This window comes from Coccinella septempunctata, chromosome 4 (genome assembly GCF_907165205.1).
Source record: "Coccinella septempunctata chromosome 4, icCocSept1.1, whole genome shotgun sequence".
Classification (NCBI taxonomy): Eukaryota; Metazoa; Arthropoda; class Insecta; order Coleoptera; family Coccinellidae; genus Coccinella; species Coccinella septempunctata.
In genome coordinates, this window is record NC_058192.1 from 7,219,528 (window position 1) to 7,237,382 (window position 17,855).

The 17,855-nt window shown below is 37.6% G+C and overlaps 1 protein-coding gene across 1 annotated transcript in view; it reads left to right on the forward strand.

The window, feature by feature from the left end:
- LOC123311554 (adenylate cyclase type 6) overlaps window positions 1-17,855 on the forward strand; it is a 59,536-nt gene that overhangs the window by 20,644 nt on the left and 21,037 nt on the right. The window contains exons 3-10 of the mRNA XM_044895590.1: window positions 4,750-4,983; window positions 6,205-6,399; window positions 7,955-8,201; window positions 14,348-14,439; window positions 14,979-15,167; window positions 16,396-16,545; window positions 16,838-16,959; window positions 17,279-17,371. Of these exons, the coding sequence (XP_044751525.1) occupies window positions 4,750-4,983; window positions 6,205-6,399; window positions 7,955-8,201; window positions 14,348-14,439; window positions 14,979-15,167; window positions 16,396-16,545; window positions 16,838-16,959; window positions 17,279-17,371 (1,322 nt within the window). The remainder of the gene's footprint in view (window positions 1-4,749; window positions 4,984-6,204; window positions 6,400-7,954; window positions 8,202-14,347; window positions 14,440-14,978; window positions 15,168-16,395; window positions 16,546-16,837; window positions 16,960-17,278; window positions 17,372-17,855) is intronic.

Consider the following 17,855-nt stretch of genomic DNA (forward strand, 5'->3'; position numbering starts at 1 on the left):
TAAAGTTTATCGCTGAACAACCAACGTACGTTGGTGAAGTTGCTAGTTACCGATACTTCATGATGATGAGTACCTAAATATTGTTCAGTTATTTTCGATTTAGATTCACTCACCACGTACGAATGGAATTGAACGCTGATGGATTGCTGCTTTCGATTAATTCAACATGAATGAGTGTAGAGAGAATATGTTTCAGGTTTCAGCCTGGAAAATTTGTGGAATTCGGTGAACTTCTTTTTGGTATTTTCGCATATTTATATAGTGCCTATTTGAGATTCAGTTACCGAAAATATCACAAATAATACGAGGATGTATTGAAAAATTCTTAGCCTACTATAGAACCAAACAAAATATCAATGTCAAAATATTTTATTACTCAACATATTCTCCTCATAATTGGATACATTTATTACAGCGCGCCTGCAACGTCACTTGACCTTTCAAAAAAAATGTTTCTTCTTGCTCTGTAAACCAGACCTCCACAGATTTATTACCTCCTCGTTGGAAGAGGGTTCACGACCTTTTAAACATTTTTTCAGTAGAGGAAAGAGATGATAGGCGGATGAAGCCAAATTTAGTTAATATGGGGGGTGTTCTAGTAATTCAAACCCTAAATCACGAGTTTTTTTTGCATGGCAGCATGAGATTTGTGTGCAGGGGCGTTGACCTGCAAGAACAAAATACCTTTGGATAGCTTTCCCGCGTCTTTTCTCTTTCATTTTTTCCGTAGAGTGATCAGTAATGTCGAATAGTAATCTCCGGTTATTGTTCCACCCTTATCCAAAAAATCAATCATGATTACTCCATGGCAATCCCAAAAAACTGAACCAAGAACTTTTCCAGCAAATTTTTGGGCACGAAACTTCTTAGGTCTTGGAGAACCAGAGTGTCGCCATTCCATCGATTGTTGCTTTCTGGATCGTAGAAATGTACCCAAGTCTCATCCACAGTAACAATTCGTTTAAGAAGTCTACATCGTTTTCAAATCGAGCACAGATCGAACGCGATGCTTCTACCCTTGCACGCTTTTGGTCAACATTTGGGGATCCATTTTGCAGCAATTTTTCTCATGTCCAAATTGACGTAAACTATATGATGAACGCGTTCGTATGAAATATTCAGTGCTTCAGATATCCATTTCAGCCCAATTCGATGGTCTGATACAATCGTGTTATGAACTGCATCGATATTTTCGGGGACTGACACAGAAACTGGCCTTCCAGATCGGTCCAGATCATCTTCAATGGAAAATTTACCTCTTTTGAAGCTTGCAGTCCAATTTTTTACGGTCGCATACGAAGGACATTGATCACCAAGGGTATTAAGCATATCTTCGTAAATCTGCTTACCTCTTAACCCTTTTTAAATACAGGTACTTGATGATGGCTCGATACTCCAATTTTTCGATTTTCACAATTTCGGTGGACATCTTCTTTCTTTTAATTTATTTCGTAACTCTGGTTTACTTTTTTGACCTCAAACTTCACACTGACACTTCTAATGCGTTATTGTTCTTGTTTTTCGTTGCTATGGTAACGCAATATTTTTTTTATGCATGGAACTGGTCTAGGCTAACAAGATATCAATACATCCTTGTATAATCAATGTGAAAGTATCACTAACTAAAATGCAGAATGGCGAATGCGCCAGGTTGATTGTCTTCAGGTATTTTTGTGTGAATGACTCATTTTCCACACTGATAGTGTTGGGAATGCATGGTTGGCGGAAAGCTGCGAATTCTGCTTCAGTCAAGAAGCAGATTTGTGTCTCTTCCCAAGCTCAAAGCAGTTAAAATCTGAAGGTCAGGTATCATAATATTCAAAATACGGATTTTCAGCGATTTCTCCATCCGAAATCTGCAAGGTTACCTCGGGGGATTTTTCACATAAATGATGTAATCATCCGAAATCTCCTCAGACCACATCGCTATCCACAAATCCAATCCAGCCAAAGACTCCCGCAAGATATAGCCCCGGCTCAGTCCAAAGGCGCCATTGGGGCTCCTCGCCCCAATATGAATTTCAATCTGCTTTGCCGCCCTCAAGAAAGGGACCGACGGAAGTTTATAGCGGAACTCCCCCAATTACATAAGGAAGCGCCTTGAGATTCAAACAAAAGCTGAACGCAATTAGGGCAACAGCCCGCGATAGACCCCTCTTCCAGGGATGTTTCAAATGTGAGGTTATTATGTGTACCTGTTCCCCCTTATTTTTCGAGTTTGCCGCTTTAAGCTGCGTCAGGATCCCGAGTAAATCTGTGGAATTACGCTGAATGCGTTGAGGCGAAACGATGAGATGTGTATTGCTCGTTATCTCAATGAAATATTTTCTGCGCCCCGTTCGCAGTTGTTTTCAACAAGCACGTGGTAGCACTGTTCCATGGGAATTCCAAGCTTGGCAGTCTCTATAGTCACCTAGTATTTCTAAGATGGCGAATGAAATTCTCGGGCTCAACGGATCCACAAGAAAAGTGATGAAAAAGAATCATAGCATACATCCTAACACTTCGATACAAAGGATATACCTTCCCCTAATACGGCAGAGGCAGAGGTTTGCAAAGTTTAGAATTCCAACAACACCAAGAAATGTTGGAGAAGGCAAAAAAACTGAGAAGTGAAGAACCTGCTCATGAAGATGGAAATCAGGAATCATGGAGCCTTTCTATTCAGGAAGGAAAGCAGTAATCCAGAATGACAAAGCTGGCATATATTGTAATTGTGCTTTTGCGCCAACTCGACAAATACACGCATTGAAGCAAGATAAAAGTCTGCTAGACAGAAATCTCACAGACTCAAAGAAATAGATACATAAATTACTGTCTGGATGGTGATACTGATTATAAGATCTTGTTCTTCACCACCTGTCCTAGTTCCTGTCAAAATACTCAGCATTATAAGATACTTAGAAGCAATGAGGTCTTATTTTGTAACAAAATTAAAAATGAATCAGTGTTCCACGAGTCATCAGTTCCCATAAACTGTAAAGACCATAATTTGTAGATCATTTGATTTGTTAAAGAACGCTATAACGGCAGGGTTAAGAACTGTCCCAACCCAAGAATGTGTGAAATATATTTTAGTGAGTATTCAAACAGCAGGAGTCTCACACTCCTGGGAGGCCATTTCCTCTCAGGGTTTGCCATCAGAGGGTTGCTTCGCTCATACGGACGAAATAAAATATAATTCTTTAATTCTGAAATGACGATAGAAGATCTGGTCCTTCAGTCAAGGATATTCAGCCTCTAGGCGTCAATTGGAAGGAGAATTTATCTTAAATGTAGGTTCTTTATTATGATTTCCATACAGTTCGAAATGCTCCAATTTTTGTTTACTTTCAATTCATTGGAATATCTTAACCCTTAGTGAACTTTTCCTTGTAGAATTCATGAACTTTCCTGTTCGAACAACGGACTAGCTGAAGTTCTCAGTATTATAAATCTCGCGGTATATTTGCTATTCCCGTGATGGTAATTAAAAAAGTTTGGATTCTACAGTGTTACTAGCTTCTAATTAACAATGCTGTTCTCAGTTTCTGGCTGATTTGTTTGTTTTTCCGTGGAAAGAAAGGATTAGGGTAATGAGTTGATTGTTTTCTCGGGTGCAGGAGAAGATATTGACTCTCGTTGTTTTTCTAACAATTCCACAAATTCTTACGCATTGAGAAATTTTTTGCAGTACCAAAAACAAGTTATTTCTCAAATGAAAGTCAACTAGTATGTCGGGCTAGAGAAACTGCAAATTGATGCTCAGAGTCTTCTCTATGTCTCTCCCTAGGTTCATCAAAGATACAAAGATTGTAGAATTGTGCTTTGATTCTGCAGTATCCTATAGAAAAATTTGGTCAACTTTGAAGAGCTACAGCAGCTAGAAAAATTGTACTGGACATATGCTGATTTTTTAACATATAGGTTGATCCTTTGCGAATAAAACGTCCAATTTTTATTCAGCTACAGCGCACAGTTTAGATTTTATGATTTTTTCCGCGAAGGTCTGAAATTTCGGATTTTCCGTAGGCCATAACTTAAAAAATTTTCCTCATACAAAAAATCTGTTTGCATATTCGTAATCTACGACCTCGATTCAGTAAATAATTCGATTTTGGTGGAAATCGGAGAGGTCGAATTTTTTGAGAAATTTCCAAAAATTTTTTGACTCCGATCGAAACCAAATTGATACTCTTACCTAATTCCAGGGCGTAGATGATGAAAATGCAAGCAGATATTTAAAAAAAAAAATTACTTTTCAAGTTATACTCGATGGAAAATCGACATCTGAAATTGGTGCTAGGAAATTCTAGCCTAAGTTTGTTGCATTTACTGGAAGCCCCAGAAAAAACCCTACATGACAGTGAGTAATGTCCGTTTGCATCAACGAAATTTTAAGTAGGTTTAACGATGAGGCTTGCTCATTTCTCTTATCTCCATTGCAGTTAAGTCTTGAATTTGTTGTTGGGCATCAGTCTCTCCTTGCCCTGGGAGTTGGAAACTCTTATAACTGCTTCAGATCGAATATGATGGCCTTGGTGCTTGAATGAATTTCTCTGTGTTCCATTTCTCCATCGAGAGGGAAGTATTTGTAAGAGAAACAGGTGTCAAACATCGCAAAGTCCAATTCAATATCCAACTATTATATTGAATTGGACTTTGCGATCGCTAGGTCGATCTTAATAGGAATTTTCATTCCAAAACAAGGGAAACTGTATCTTATCGACTTGTTAACGAGAAGAATCATCTCGAGCTCTTCTTTTACAGGACTCGAGGAAAGGATGCACCCGCAAATGGACCAGTTTGAAACAGAACGCAAGGGGTGCGAATATCCTTCACGAGGGCTTCGGCTCGAGTGCAAGCGGCCATTCCACCCCCTCGACGGTCAACATGAGCCCCCTGCCCTCGGGCGCCTCCGAAGGCTACAGAAAAAGTAATTGGCAGGTCATAGAACACTTCGGGTCCAAAGATAAGACCAGCCTGTCTTCAAGTTTGATGGCGGTAAGTCGGGACAGAATGGCGGGCCATATATAGTTAAGATTGATGTTATTCGCAACAGCGCCAGAAGGTATTGGACATTGATTGGAATGTTGCGAATAGGGGTTTAATAATTCGTCTGTTTACTGTGCTCGGGGGATTATTGATCAGAAAACGTCTGGGAATGGACTGATGTAATCTAAGTTTCCAACCGAGCTTGGAAAATCCAAACAATACTTTATTATAGTCTGCTGCTTCTGCCCCCATTATCACTTTTCTTGAACTTGCTTTCTTGTTTGTGTGGTTGGCACAAATGGAGCTATCGATTCTTTCAGCAGATCCTCACATTTTTCTAACAATATCACGAAAGATTTGAAGGCTTCTTCATGAAAACAAAAAGCGATCATTGAACACCAGATTCAATGAAATATTTTATCTTTAGTGAAACTAACTATAGAATTATATAACTAGGTACAACTCAAGGACATTTAATATACAGTGATTCATAATTCTTCATCGAAATTAGTGAGTTTAAGATGTTAGATCTAATTATTTTTACACGATGGCGATGATCATAGTTTGAAAAAAAAAATCGATATGGAAGTGACAAGAGATATCAACTGTGTGTTGCTTTGGAATTTATCAATTTGGGATTATTGCTAGGATATGATATTCATCTGTTTGTTGTAATCGATTTCAAAGTAACTTCGCAGTGGGATGAAGCTCATAACTGAATGAAAATGAAATATTTGCTCGCTTTTCTGTTTGCCTGCTTTTTGGCTGGTTGGTACAAATTTTCCAATCAATTTTTATCAGCTATAGCTTCCTATTGAATTGAAATTCCCAATATTGCTTCGAACTGGACGACAAAAAAAATTCACGGTGTGATAGAAGCCCAAAATAATATTCGAACAAAAGGTTGGGAGAGTACATGTAACTGTGGGGAAAAATGAAAAGCATAGAATAAATAATCAAATCAGAAATTTTGTTTCTCGGCAGATGAAAATAATTATTTCAAGAGGTTTTTCAGCAAAAGGTCCTGATACCTTCTAGGCATAATTTATCGCTAACATCAGAACCGAGTTCGAGTTTGCACCCTGCTCAATTCTGATAGCTTCTGCTGGATTCAACCTTGAACTCAGCTTCAATCTGTACCAGTACATTCGCCCTGCTTCGGTGTTTTTACTTTGATATTTCCATACCGCGTATCGCATACGCAATTTCGATGAGACTTAACATTTTCAGGTGGGTGTTTCGAGGTCTCCTCCTCTGAAAGAATCGGATTCTGTTCTGAATTCAAGTCCAGAGCACGAGGGCAAAGAAACTGAAGCAGATCTACTCGTATCACACAACAGGGTAAATCAACCCACTGGATTTTCTGGGAAATTGAAGAAATTCCTGTGGAAGTTTTGTGGAAATTTACAATTCAAGAATGTACAGGTAACTACTAGTTCTAACATCCCTCTATTCTGTGGGCATCTCGTTCATATTTAGTGTGCGGAGAGTGATGGAAAGACATAAATACAATTAGTAGATCCCATTCTTCAGCATCTACATGAGACCTAAATTTTCAAAAAGATTGGCATCGAAATGAAAGTTGAATAATGTTAGGGTTTCTATTTAAAAATCTTAACTGCTTTCCTCTTCTTGTAGAGGGTGTATGTCAAACTCCTCAATTTTATATGAAAACTAAAGAAGATATGAATATTGTGAGTTATATACTCTAAACTGACTCTATATCATTATGAGCTGAAAACTCATTAATCAAGAATTGTCTTCTGATGAAATTCCAGGTTGTTATGGCAATCATCATTGCGTAACCAACTGAGGCTAACACAATTTCATCCTTTTCTCACCTTTCCAACATCATTCAATTAACGTACAGCCTAACGAACTTTTTACACAAAACCCAATCACGCACATCCACACTCAGCCCAAATCTACAGTTAGTAACCGAGTTTCATTCGGAATTACCATATGGGTCGGCCTCTGATTCCCCGACAAAATTTCAGTACGTCCCGAGCTTTTCATTTCGAAAATCTCCCCAAATTAGAGAGTATGAAAGCCACCGGATTATTTTCATAAATATTTAATGCATGGAGGAACGTTGGGGAGACAGAAGGCGTCTGAATTATGCAGGCGACAAGTTCTGGATGTTCTGGATTTGACTCGGTCGAGGAGAGGAATATTTCCGCTTGTGGTAATTTCATGGTTAGAATTAATTTTTGGGACATGTTAGGTGATGCGAAGCGGAACAAATATTGAGGGGCAGGCGATGAAGTGAAGTGAAATTTCACTTAGTTTCATTTAAAATTAACTAATTTCGGATGCCCAAGTACCTACTACGATGTTTCCTGAATATAAAGCTGAAAACTACCAAAAGTTATAGGGGCCACGCAAGTAGAGCATGCACTATTAAAACGAGAACTTGAAACTGTCGCTAAAACAGAATGTGAAAAACTTTTCATCTCGTTAGCACTCGATATCGTTATGACAGGACCTGCAGGTCTCAACTTTCAGCACGCAGCAGGCATCATTAGATGAAAAGTTTCGCGCATTCACCTGCTACATGGATTATTTTCCACATCCTGGTGTTCCATCTCCCCTGCAGAAAGCTATTGTGGATGAACAACTGTGTAACGACAGCGACCTGTTGCCAATTTTCGGGAACAATTCACCTATTGTTGGATCGTATTCCAGTTGTGGCACAATATTTCCGCAGACCATTCCAAATAATGGAACTTCTGTTGGCATTGCGTGCTCGGACATGTGTAGACTATCAATTTTGATCGAGAAAATATGCATCAGCCTCTATTGAATCACTCTGATGAATTTTCATATATGATTGAGGGAGATTGATTCAAGTTTAGACTTAACAAAAATAAATTAAATTACTCCACAGAATATGCTGATACTGAAATACAATTAATTATTGAACCCAAACTGCGTTTTGTCAATTATATGCCGAATTCATCTTCGATCTTTTCTATTCTAGGTCGAGATGCTCTACCAGAGATATTTCCTGAAGATGAACCAGAGCAACATGACAAATCTTCTATCCTTATTACTCATACTATGCATCGTCTTATTACTCCTAGCTGCTACGGATATTATTGTTATGCAACAGAAGTCTCCGTCTTCCTGGAAGACACAACCTACGAGTTCTAGAATTGGTTTCGATCCTTTTCATAAGGAGCTCGTTATGATTGCTACATCAGCATGCTGCATAGCCGTATACGGGAGTAAGTTTGAATGAATTATATTGATTGATATTATATTGATAGTGATTTCAAACAGATAAAATTCTTCCAGAACTTTCCATCAGAACTAATACTTATTGTTCCTAACTAAGTTTCAATTTCACAGTGTTCCACTAAGTTTCGATTTTAGCTGCTAATCCTTCAAGATATTATTCATTCTTTACTGAATCTCAGGAAGACATCTCCGTCTCAGCTTCAAATATTTTGCCCATATATCACGCCTTTTTGTCAATTCGATTATTGAATATAACAACTTCCAATCAATCCTGATATTGGTTTCCCAAGCAGATTTTTTTCATCCTCGTAAATATTCAGTTGAAGCTGCAATCTATAAGCTCACAACTGAGATTATGCGAGAGCCAAAAAAATATTTGCCTGTTCTACTTTTCGCCAGAGACCGGAGCGATTTGAAGTTTTAAATCAGAAACAACAATTAGGGTAATGGTAAAGTTGGCAGAGTTCTTGAAGCGGGGGAGAAAGGAGAAATAAGAATAATACTTTTTTTTTCGCTTGGGTGAGAGATTGGGTTTTTAGATTTCCATTTATCTGGTCTGGAATGATACCCTGATATCAATGAGGTTAGATGAATTCAACTAATGATTGGGGTTCTCAATGAAACTAGAGAATCAATATGACACAGCGTTTGAATAAGATATGAACAAACTTTTCATATGATTTCAACAAAGATTTGATATTCGAAATAACACAAATATTTTTGTGTCTCTCTCACTCAGTAGTGAGTTTCTACTGGAGCTTTGAATATTTCTATATGATGAGGAAAAGAACAACAAATGTGTGCGTTTCAATGCACAAAGCATAAAAGGTAGTCTTTTATAAGATACAAACTGCAAATCGTTTTTGAAATGAAATTAGGGACAACCTTATAACACTTTTTGGGGTTTCGAAGAAATTTTCGGTCTTTGCTGGGTCACTTTGTTCATTTCAGAGTCCATTAGTACTCGTAATATTATTAAGAAGTATTCCATCACGTTCGTAGTCCCACAACCCTGGAAAAATTTTCACGCCACATAATCCATTTTACGACGAAGAAAAACCACTCGCAAAGTCTTCATAATCTTTCATCGAACTCGATTACGATAAACCGTCTCCGAAGAATAAAAAAAATCCATTATTCGAAGGCGTTCTGTGTCAATATTTTACGCATTCACAACCCTCCTACGGGTTCAGAGCGATAGAATTGCCTGGCAAACACCAGTCCCTAAATAACCTATCCCCCTTTCGATTGATTGGTCCTGAAAATGTTCTGCTTGTTACTCTCCCTTCGATCCGAAAGTCCGATCTAACTCATATCCCTCGCTTGACTGATCGGAAATTGAAGTGAATTTAAAGTTTACCATGTCGATCATTCATATTATCCTCAGAAAAGTCTGGGCAAGGTGATAGAGTGTTTTCTCAGTCGAAGGTTATCGATGAGGATATGATGTCGTGATGAGATCGTACAAAATTGGATACTAAACCGTTAAGTTATTGCTGTGATAAGGGAGAAGGAGGTACAAACTTCCTGAATATGGATACCTTGATGAAAAAGAAAAATGTGCAATATTATCAGGATGTTCTCGAAGAAGTCTCTTAAACAGAAAGTGCCAACCCATCAAAATAAATACTTCACTAAAAATCGTCAATGTAACTCTTAAAATGACGTAATTATCATTCCTACATGTTAAATACGATTCAATACTTTGTGGAGTACGGATCTGCTTCTAAGCAAAACTCTCTTAGTCCAGGAGTTCTGTTATCAACAGTCGAATCTCGATTAATCTGATTTCCAAATCCTAATCAACCATGATTTATGAATCTGGTAGAGAGATCATGTTTTTGAAAATCCTTCTACTTAACGAGGTCCAGATCAGGCCAGAACTCGAATACTGCTAACATGTTCAGAGCTTATCACCTAAACGTTCATTTGCTTCGATACCTTCCAGAAAAAAAACAGTAGGGGAGACTAGGGAGCATTGATACATGGGGAGGCTTGATACAGGCTTACATCCGCGGTCTGTAGCCGTTTTCAAAAGTATTATACTAGTGAACACTATTCTTTGGCAGAGGGCATTGCGTGACGTTAATCTGTGAGGCTAACAGTAGTTTGTTTGTGAAATATTCAACAAAGACTATTTCGAGGTGAGAAATTGTAAGTTTTTACTCGAGTTACCTAAGGGTTTTATGATCATGCATTAATACTTCGGCATAAACAAACATTTCACTGGGAAATATGCATAAAACTACTCAATTTACAGTTTTATTCGGTTTTCAAAATATATGAGTATAAGATGAAAATATAAATCACTTTAAAAATTGCTTCCAGGGAGGTTTGAGACATTTCTCGTGGGGAGGCTTGATACATGTATCATCTTCAAAAAATATTCCGTATCTAGTTGGATAGGCTTACATGAAGGCGTTTTCACCATCCAACATATCAAGGGGATTTTTAACAACTGGAATTTATCCGTACAATCCTCATGTATTTAACGAGGCCGACTTTTTGACTTTTCTTGTGCGGAAGTGACTAACCAACCATTTCCTGATTTTTCTAAACCTATGGGTCCAAAGCAAGCCAGTATCATTGCTGACTTACCTACTGAGCTAAATAATTCTAGTACATCCAGCAGCGTACATAGCCGAGGCAGAACAAGAACCAAGAAAATCAAACAAAAGAGGTACACGAAAGAAAGATTATGTAGACCGGGGTATTTCGGACAATGAGGATGACACAGTTGGGGAATATGACTGAGAGGGCGAACATGTAGCCTATATATATTACAATGGTTCATTTTCATCCTCTAAATCAAACGAATTCTGGATCAGATGTCAGGTGTGCTCGCAATGGCGCGACGAAGAATTTGCCCGTGTTAGAAAAGGCACAAAAATGTTTATATGTGACATTTGCAAGTGATGCCAATGGAACTTATATTTTCAATTTGTGTCTCATACCTCCCAGTACATCGTATCAATCCTCCCATATGTGGGGAGGCTTGAGACAGTTTGTATGTTTTTGTGTTCAACGTTCTGTACAGAATAAGATGTTTATGTTTTGAGACTTCTATATTTATTTTATAGAACGATTAATTGAAGAATTATATAATATAAGAAAAGTCCTGTTTCTTCATATAATTCAGTTTCCAAAATAAAAATTCCAAAAAACGTATCAACCCTCCCTAGTCTCCCCTACGACTGCCCAATTTCACGCAAGTGCGTTTCGGACTCCAAGAACTCCTATTCAGTAGAAACCCTTCTTTCACTGAACTGGAAATTTGTGGACAAGCTTCCAGTTGATGTGTTTTCGTTGGAGTATAATCTCCAATCTCCAGAAATTCAAAGTGAGAATAAACAGACTGCCAATTTCCGTTCACAGCACCAACTTGCCTGAATTACTCGAAAATGTCCCTTTCAACATCCAACAAAGAATCTGTTATTAAATTTAATTTCTCATCGTCTTCTTCATCTTGAAGGTTTTGTATAGGTGGTTTTTGGAGAAAGTTTATTTTGATTCTGCTGAAGAAAGACTCATCTTCAAGAACATCCTGCTTGTAAAATATAAAATACTCATAGGGACGAAGAATTATTGTGAGCCATACATGCATGGTAACCCCAGAGTAACCTAGTTTCCATTGCTGCATCATCTTTCGAAATAAGAGCATGTCGTTTTTGTCTGAAAATCAACAAAGAAACATCAAATTCCACTGAAACTGGAATAGAAGCCTCCCTTGTTTCCTTTTCATCAATAAATCAAAACAATTTCATATCGTTCTCCGCCACACAATTCATTCTCGTTCCATGAATATATAAAATACCTAATATTCTACAAATTCCGCCCTAGAATTGAGACGTTTGCGAATCCGATACACACAGCCGTATTAACATTTTCTGGCGATCATTTATTTCTCACGAATTGATTTATCGGAGGACGTAGCGAGGTTTCGGAACACTAAGGAGGGCTTTTATATGGGGGGTATATACAACCTGAAATATCTCGCCTTCTTAGAAATCCATTTCATCGTCCTCGGGGCTGCGTAAGCGTGGGGCTCTTTTGTTGCATGAGAAACTAAAATTAGACGGTTTCTCTCCTTCCTGTTTACCACAGTATGTTTTCGGGTCGAGTCGAAGACTTAGAAGTTAGAATTGCTGAATGGCCCGCAGGCATTGAAAGGATTTCCGATGAAAAATGGAGCGCTCCAAAATTGAATGTTTGCCGTACCTTATTCAGCTTCACGGAGATTCTTTCATCTGTTGCGTGCTTGCGGTGAACCCAATGAACTAAGAAAACTGTTTTCTTACATGTATACTTGGGAATATTTCTTTTCGAGGTTGACAACGAAGGGAGGAATTGCCATAGCTGCTCAAAAAAAAACAACAATATTCTGGTGCTCTTTTTAACGGAAAACAATTGAATCAAAATAATTATTTACTGTGTCAAAAAGAGTACCGTAGAGTCATTCGGGGCAACTGTGCGCACTTTTGCCTTTCAAGCCATACCCTGTTTCAAATGTTGAAGCTAGGAAAATTAAAACATATTCATAAGATAGAGAATTTTCTAATCTATAAAAAAACATCAAAAAGCAAACAAACAAAAACGTTTTCTTCCCGCAAAAAAGAATTTAATAGAGAAAGTCGGAGTGCGCTCACTTGCCCCGTATTGCGGGTAAGTGTGCGCACCCTTACGGGGTAAGTGAACGCAGTGCTTAGTGAACCACACAATCAAAACAAATTACAAAATAATGTCATCAAAATGTTACAATATTAGAGAAATGCTGTTTATTGTCAATACAGGAGCGCCTTTTTACAAGCAGTGCATTATTGTTCGTGCCACAATTCTTGGTGAACACAACACTTGATAGATTCCCCTGTTGGTGGCTCTTCATATTTTTCTGAACAAATAGGACAATATGGATCGAGTCTTAACCAAGAAAATCAACAATGTCATAATTTATTCCTCACTGAACTAATGCCCTTATAATGAATCTATGCGCACACTTACCCGCGCACACTTTCCCCAGTAAGCCAAAATTTGAATTGACGTTCTTATAGAGTTAAGCAGCTAAGAGAACCTAAAATTTTTTATTATATATTTAGATTAATATGCCAATGATCGAATAAAATATTGTTTAACACTGAGGGACTCGGAACTTCTACCGGAATTTGCAGAGATGCTAAAAATTAACAAGAAAACTAGTGAATTTGATTGATTGCAAATAAAAAGTTAAAGAAACGTGGCACGGCGCACTCCTATGAAAAACTAATATGGCGATTCTGCGCCCTTGCTTCACCCAAATGAACCCCTCTTTCATACATTGCATAGTCGAGATATACGCACTGCGCACACTTACCCACTGCGCTCAGTTACCCCGAATGACTCTACATGAATACAATTCAGAGTATTTCGGAAAAAAAACTTCGGTTCTGTAGACACTGGCAGTGGATACTGCGTGAATAACCTTGTGGCCTGATATTCATTGTATTTTTCGTTCTGCCTTCAAAGCAGGTTCCTTCAAAAATAATATAATGTCATGGCAATGAACATTCCAAATATTTTGCAAAAAATTCTGTTTAACCTTCTGGAAACCAACCTAACCTAACCGAACCTCACCTAATCTAACCTAACCTGCTGAAAAGGGCTAAAATTGACTGGAATTATAGCAGCGGAATACGGTTTGACAAAAATGTTTTTGTAACGATAACCTTGAGAGATGGTCCATTAACATCGCTGAAAATCGTCCTTTTTTGATTCTGGCTCAGTGTATAAGAGACATCTCGAATCTTATTGGTTGGTTTGTCTGTCAAACTCGTAAATTCAAGTCTAGTTAACACTTACAATGCGTTTTATAAATGAGGGGTGGAAATTCACTGTATTTCACCAATCTACTAGTCAGTATAACAATTACGCGTTTCATGCCTGAGGACTTGTTTAAAATGATACGAATTGATACGTGACAAGTATGAATTTCAGTCAGTAATCAGTCATATCTAGTCAACCATTTTCAGTCACCATTTCAATTCAGTTTGAGACGCATTGTTACGCATTGTAAGTTCCAATTTTCCCTCTGAGTTATATTAAATAAAAAAATGTTGTGGGAATCCATCCCACAAAACTCTGACTCAAAATTTTGTTGCAGTTCTCCTGGGAATCCTCTCTAAACCAGCCATGAATGAAGTGTATCTTATTATAATTTCGTACTTCATCTTGGTGACTTTCGTCACACTGGAGGTGAGTGTTTTATCTTTCTTCTAGTTTCTTCTATAATGCTGAATTTTGCAGCGTATATCGATCAATCTGGTATTTTTCCACGTACAATACACTCAAATATCAAAACTAAAATCTGTCTGTTCATCTCCTGTTTAATTATATCGCTTTTGTAATGAAGGACAGTTAAAAAAGCTTCTTATATTAGTATATTTCAAAGTTAACGTTAAAGAAAACGAAAAGGAAACTTTTCATTAATCAATCCTTGAATTTCTGCTGAATGAAACAGGATAATTTTCGTTGAAATACAGTTATTATTGCAAAATACCGAATGCGCGGGTTGATATCGATATCACTTATGAAACTATTGAAATTATTAACTTTTAGCATTTCAATAGATAATCTAAGATTCTACAATGTTTTCATCCAAACAACTCTTCCCATTAAGTTAGTAAATCGTGAATAAACATTCATTCAAGTCCAACGTAAGCCATTAATGTAGTTTTCGCAACATTAACTCAAACGTTAATTCCGCCAGGGATAAAACCCAATCTTTTTTCCAGGTATGTGTGACTGTTTTCTGCGAGCAAGAACGTCCATTATTGGGGACGACATTCTGCCTTGTGTTCACGTACTTGACATATGCCCTGATGCCAATTAGGTTGAAAGATGCTCTTCTGGCTGGAATTATACTAGCTCTCTCCCAAATGATGTTAGTTTACTATGCCGGTTATTTGGTGGCGATCCCAGAGGTGAGTGGATTTTCTCTTTTATCTTGTAGAGATACCATCGTATTTTCCTCGATTTTGTTCGCCACTTAGGCTCCAGTGGGGATGGAAAATAATCCAGGTATGCACTAGTGATCACACTATGGCTGACGAGTTGACATGTAACAGTTCAATCCGTTCACTTGAATATGAAAAGTATTCCTGTGAAATGAATGAAGTAATAAAATTGAAAAGAAAGGAACAAAAAAGTCACATCTGGACAGTGAGGAACTTTGTGTGAGATATTTTCAACCCTTGATCCACTATTTTGAATTCCACCAATCCGTGATTATTTGAGAAGGATTAAACTTTTTTATGCTTATTTCAGATACATAAATCCTTCTGTGTTGGAAGAATTCTGGGAAAACCTTTATTAGTAATCCCCGATCAAAAACATACCGTTCCCTATCTCAATAAAATTCTGAATCATTGTAAACATGGAATGGAATCCATGAAATCGGAAGCTATTGATAGGAACTTGAAATACATATATCCGATTGAATTATATCGAATGGATAAACAAGGAATGTCGAGAATCCGATGGTCAATATTTCAGTTGGCTGAAATTTCCAATTTTCCATCGCTTCGGACTCAGCTTCGGTGGAAAGCGCTTGAATGCCCATCCGTAGTTATTTATTTAACTTTCATTCATCGGAAATATAAACAAGCATGTCACTGGTGACTGAGGGTTGTTGAAAATCAACAGTTCGGCAAAACAGAAGTGCCTTTTTTGGTTTTTTGCCAAGTAATCAGAAGAGTCGAATCTTTCTTACTTTTAGGTTACAAGGAAGATTATTTCAGATCCAATATAGAATCGAGAACCTACTATAAAAAGGCAGGGAGTCAGGGCATTAGAAAATGTTACTGTTATATATTCATATTTGTCAAATTTTCACTGAGGCTTCTTATATCTTGAAAAATATTTCCTTGGAAAGTTGTCAATAGATGAAAAAACGAAATGAGGAAAGAACTCAGAGATATCGTATTCTTAGTTCCTGCTAAATAAATAGTTCGCCGAGTTTTTCGCGTTTTCAGTGCACCGAACTAATTCCTAACTTCGAGGAGAAATCACAGCCATGAAGATCTCAAATCACGTTTTTAATTCCCTCATCCTCGTTACATCTATTCGAAATGGATGGTCTGAGTACTTGGTGTCTCTTTCTCATAATTAAATGTCGTCTGGTGCTTACTGAACAGACGGGTGACATTTCAGATTATTTGCTGTCTGGCAATTCTTTTCTGTGGCAACGTGGCTGGAATATGCACTCACTATCCTCGAGAGGTTGCCCAAAGGAAAGCTTTCTTGGAAACTCGACAATGTATCGAAGCTAGATTGAAAATTCAGAGGGAGAACCAACAACAGGTGAGCGAAATTCTGGCCGTGAGTCTATACCACCATTGGGTGGTAATTTGTTCGTGATATGAAACAACGCAGAAAAAAATTGTATTCGATGAGTAATACCTTTTTTATGAGTCGCCCTAATGGATGAACTAGCTTAAGAGAAGGGTCTTTTGTCAGTCTTGATATGAAACTCAAGACTTCGAGGTAGAGGAAAGCAAGACTTGAGAAAACGTTCAATGTGTTGCAAAATTGAGAATTTTCCTGAAAATAATCCGATTTGAATATAATCTCTTTTTTGTCGCTCATTTTTCAGGAGCGCCTTTTGCTTTCTGTACTTCCCCGCCATGTAGCTATGGAGATGAAAGCTGATATTGCTGGCAAGCCAAAGAAAGAGCAATTTCACAAGATTTATATACAAAGACATGAAAATGTAAGGTGAGCCTATTGATATATTGGTTTATTTTTCAGTTTGCAAAGAAGACTGCTGAACCGCATTCAATATTGAAATTTCGATATATTCAGGTGTTTTTTCCACTCAATACCTCGAAGATTTGGAGTAACTTTCAAATGTGCTCATATGATCATCGTGTACAGTTCAGAAAAATATAATATAATTAATATTTGTGTCTATAATTAATATTTCTACTCTTTTTGTCTGGTTTTTTGCAAAGTGTTCTGGACTAATCCGTTCTTGCTTTGACTATCTCATCAAATCTCTCTGAGGCCAGAATCAACTGAGGGTTAAATTTTCCAGCATCCTCTTTGCCGACATCTGCGGATTCACGACCCTGTCCGATCAATGTACAGCTGAAGAGCTTGTTAGAATTCTCAACGAATTGTTTGCCAGGTGAGTGCTTATCCTCTTCAGCACCGTTAATAAATTCATTTAAGGTACACTCTGAAAAGCTCCGCCAATATTCGGTATTGTTGGAAGGATTTAAGTGTCAATTAAATCTCTTCTGTTTTCGGTGGATAGCGTTTCGTGCAGAGGTACTTTTTCGCTGAAATCTGCCCGTAAATATAACTGAGGTTTCAGATAAAATCGTTGAAGAGTCAACAAATATTAATTGGGCGGATAAAATTGATGATTTGAGCTGGATTTCGAGTGAAATCATGCTTGTTGGCTCTAGTAAGAGTTAATATACCTTTCAATATTTTTTCGTTTTTTTTTAAATTCTTCAAAGTATCTATTCAGGGCACATAGCTCAATATCTTCATAAGAATCCTTTATTTTTTCCTTGACACATTCAATATAGTCGATGATTTTAATGCACATGTACCTATAGTGTTCTTCAGTTACCGACAATACATGATTAGGATCGAGGATGCAT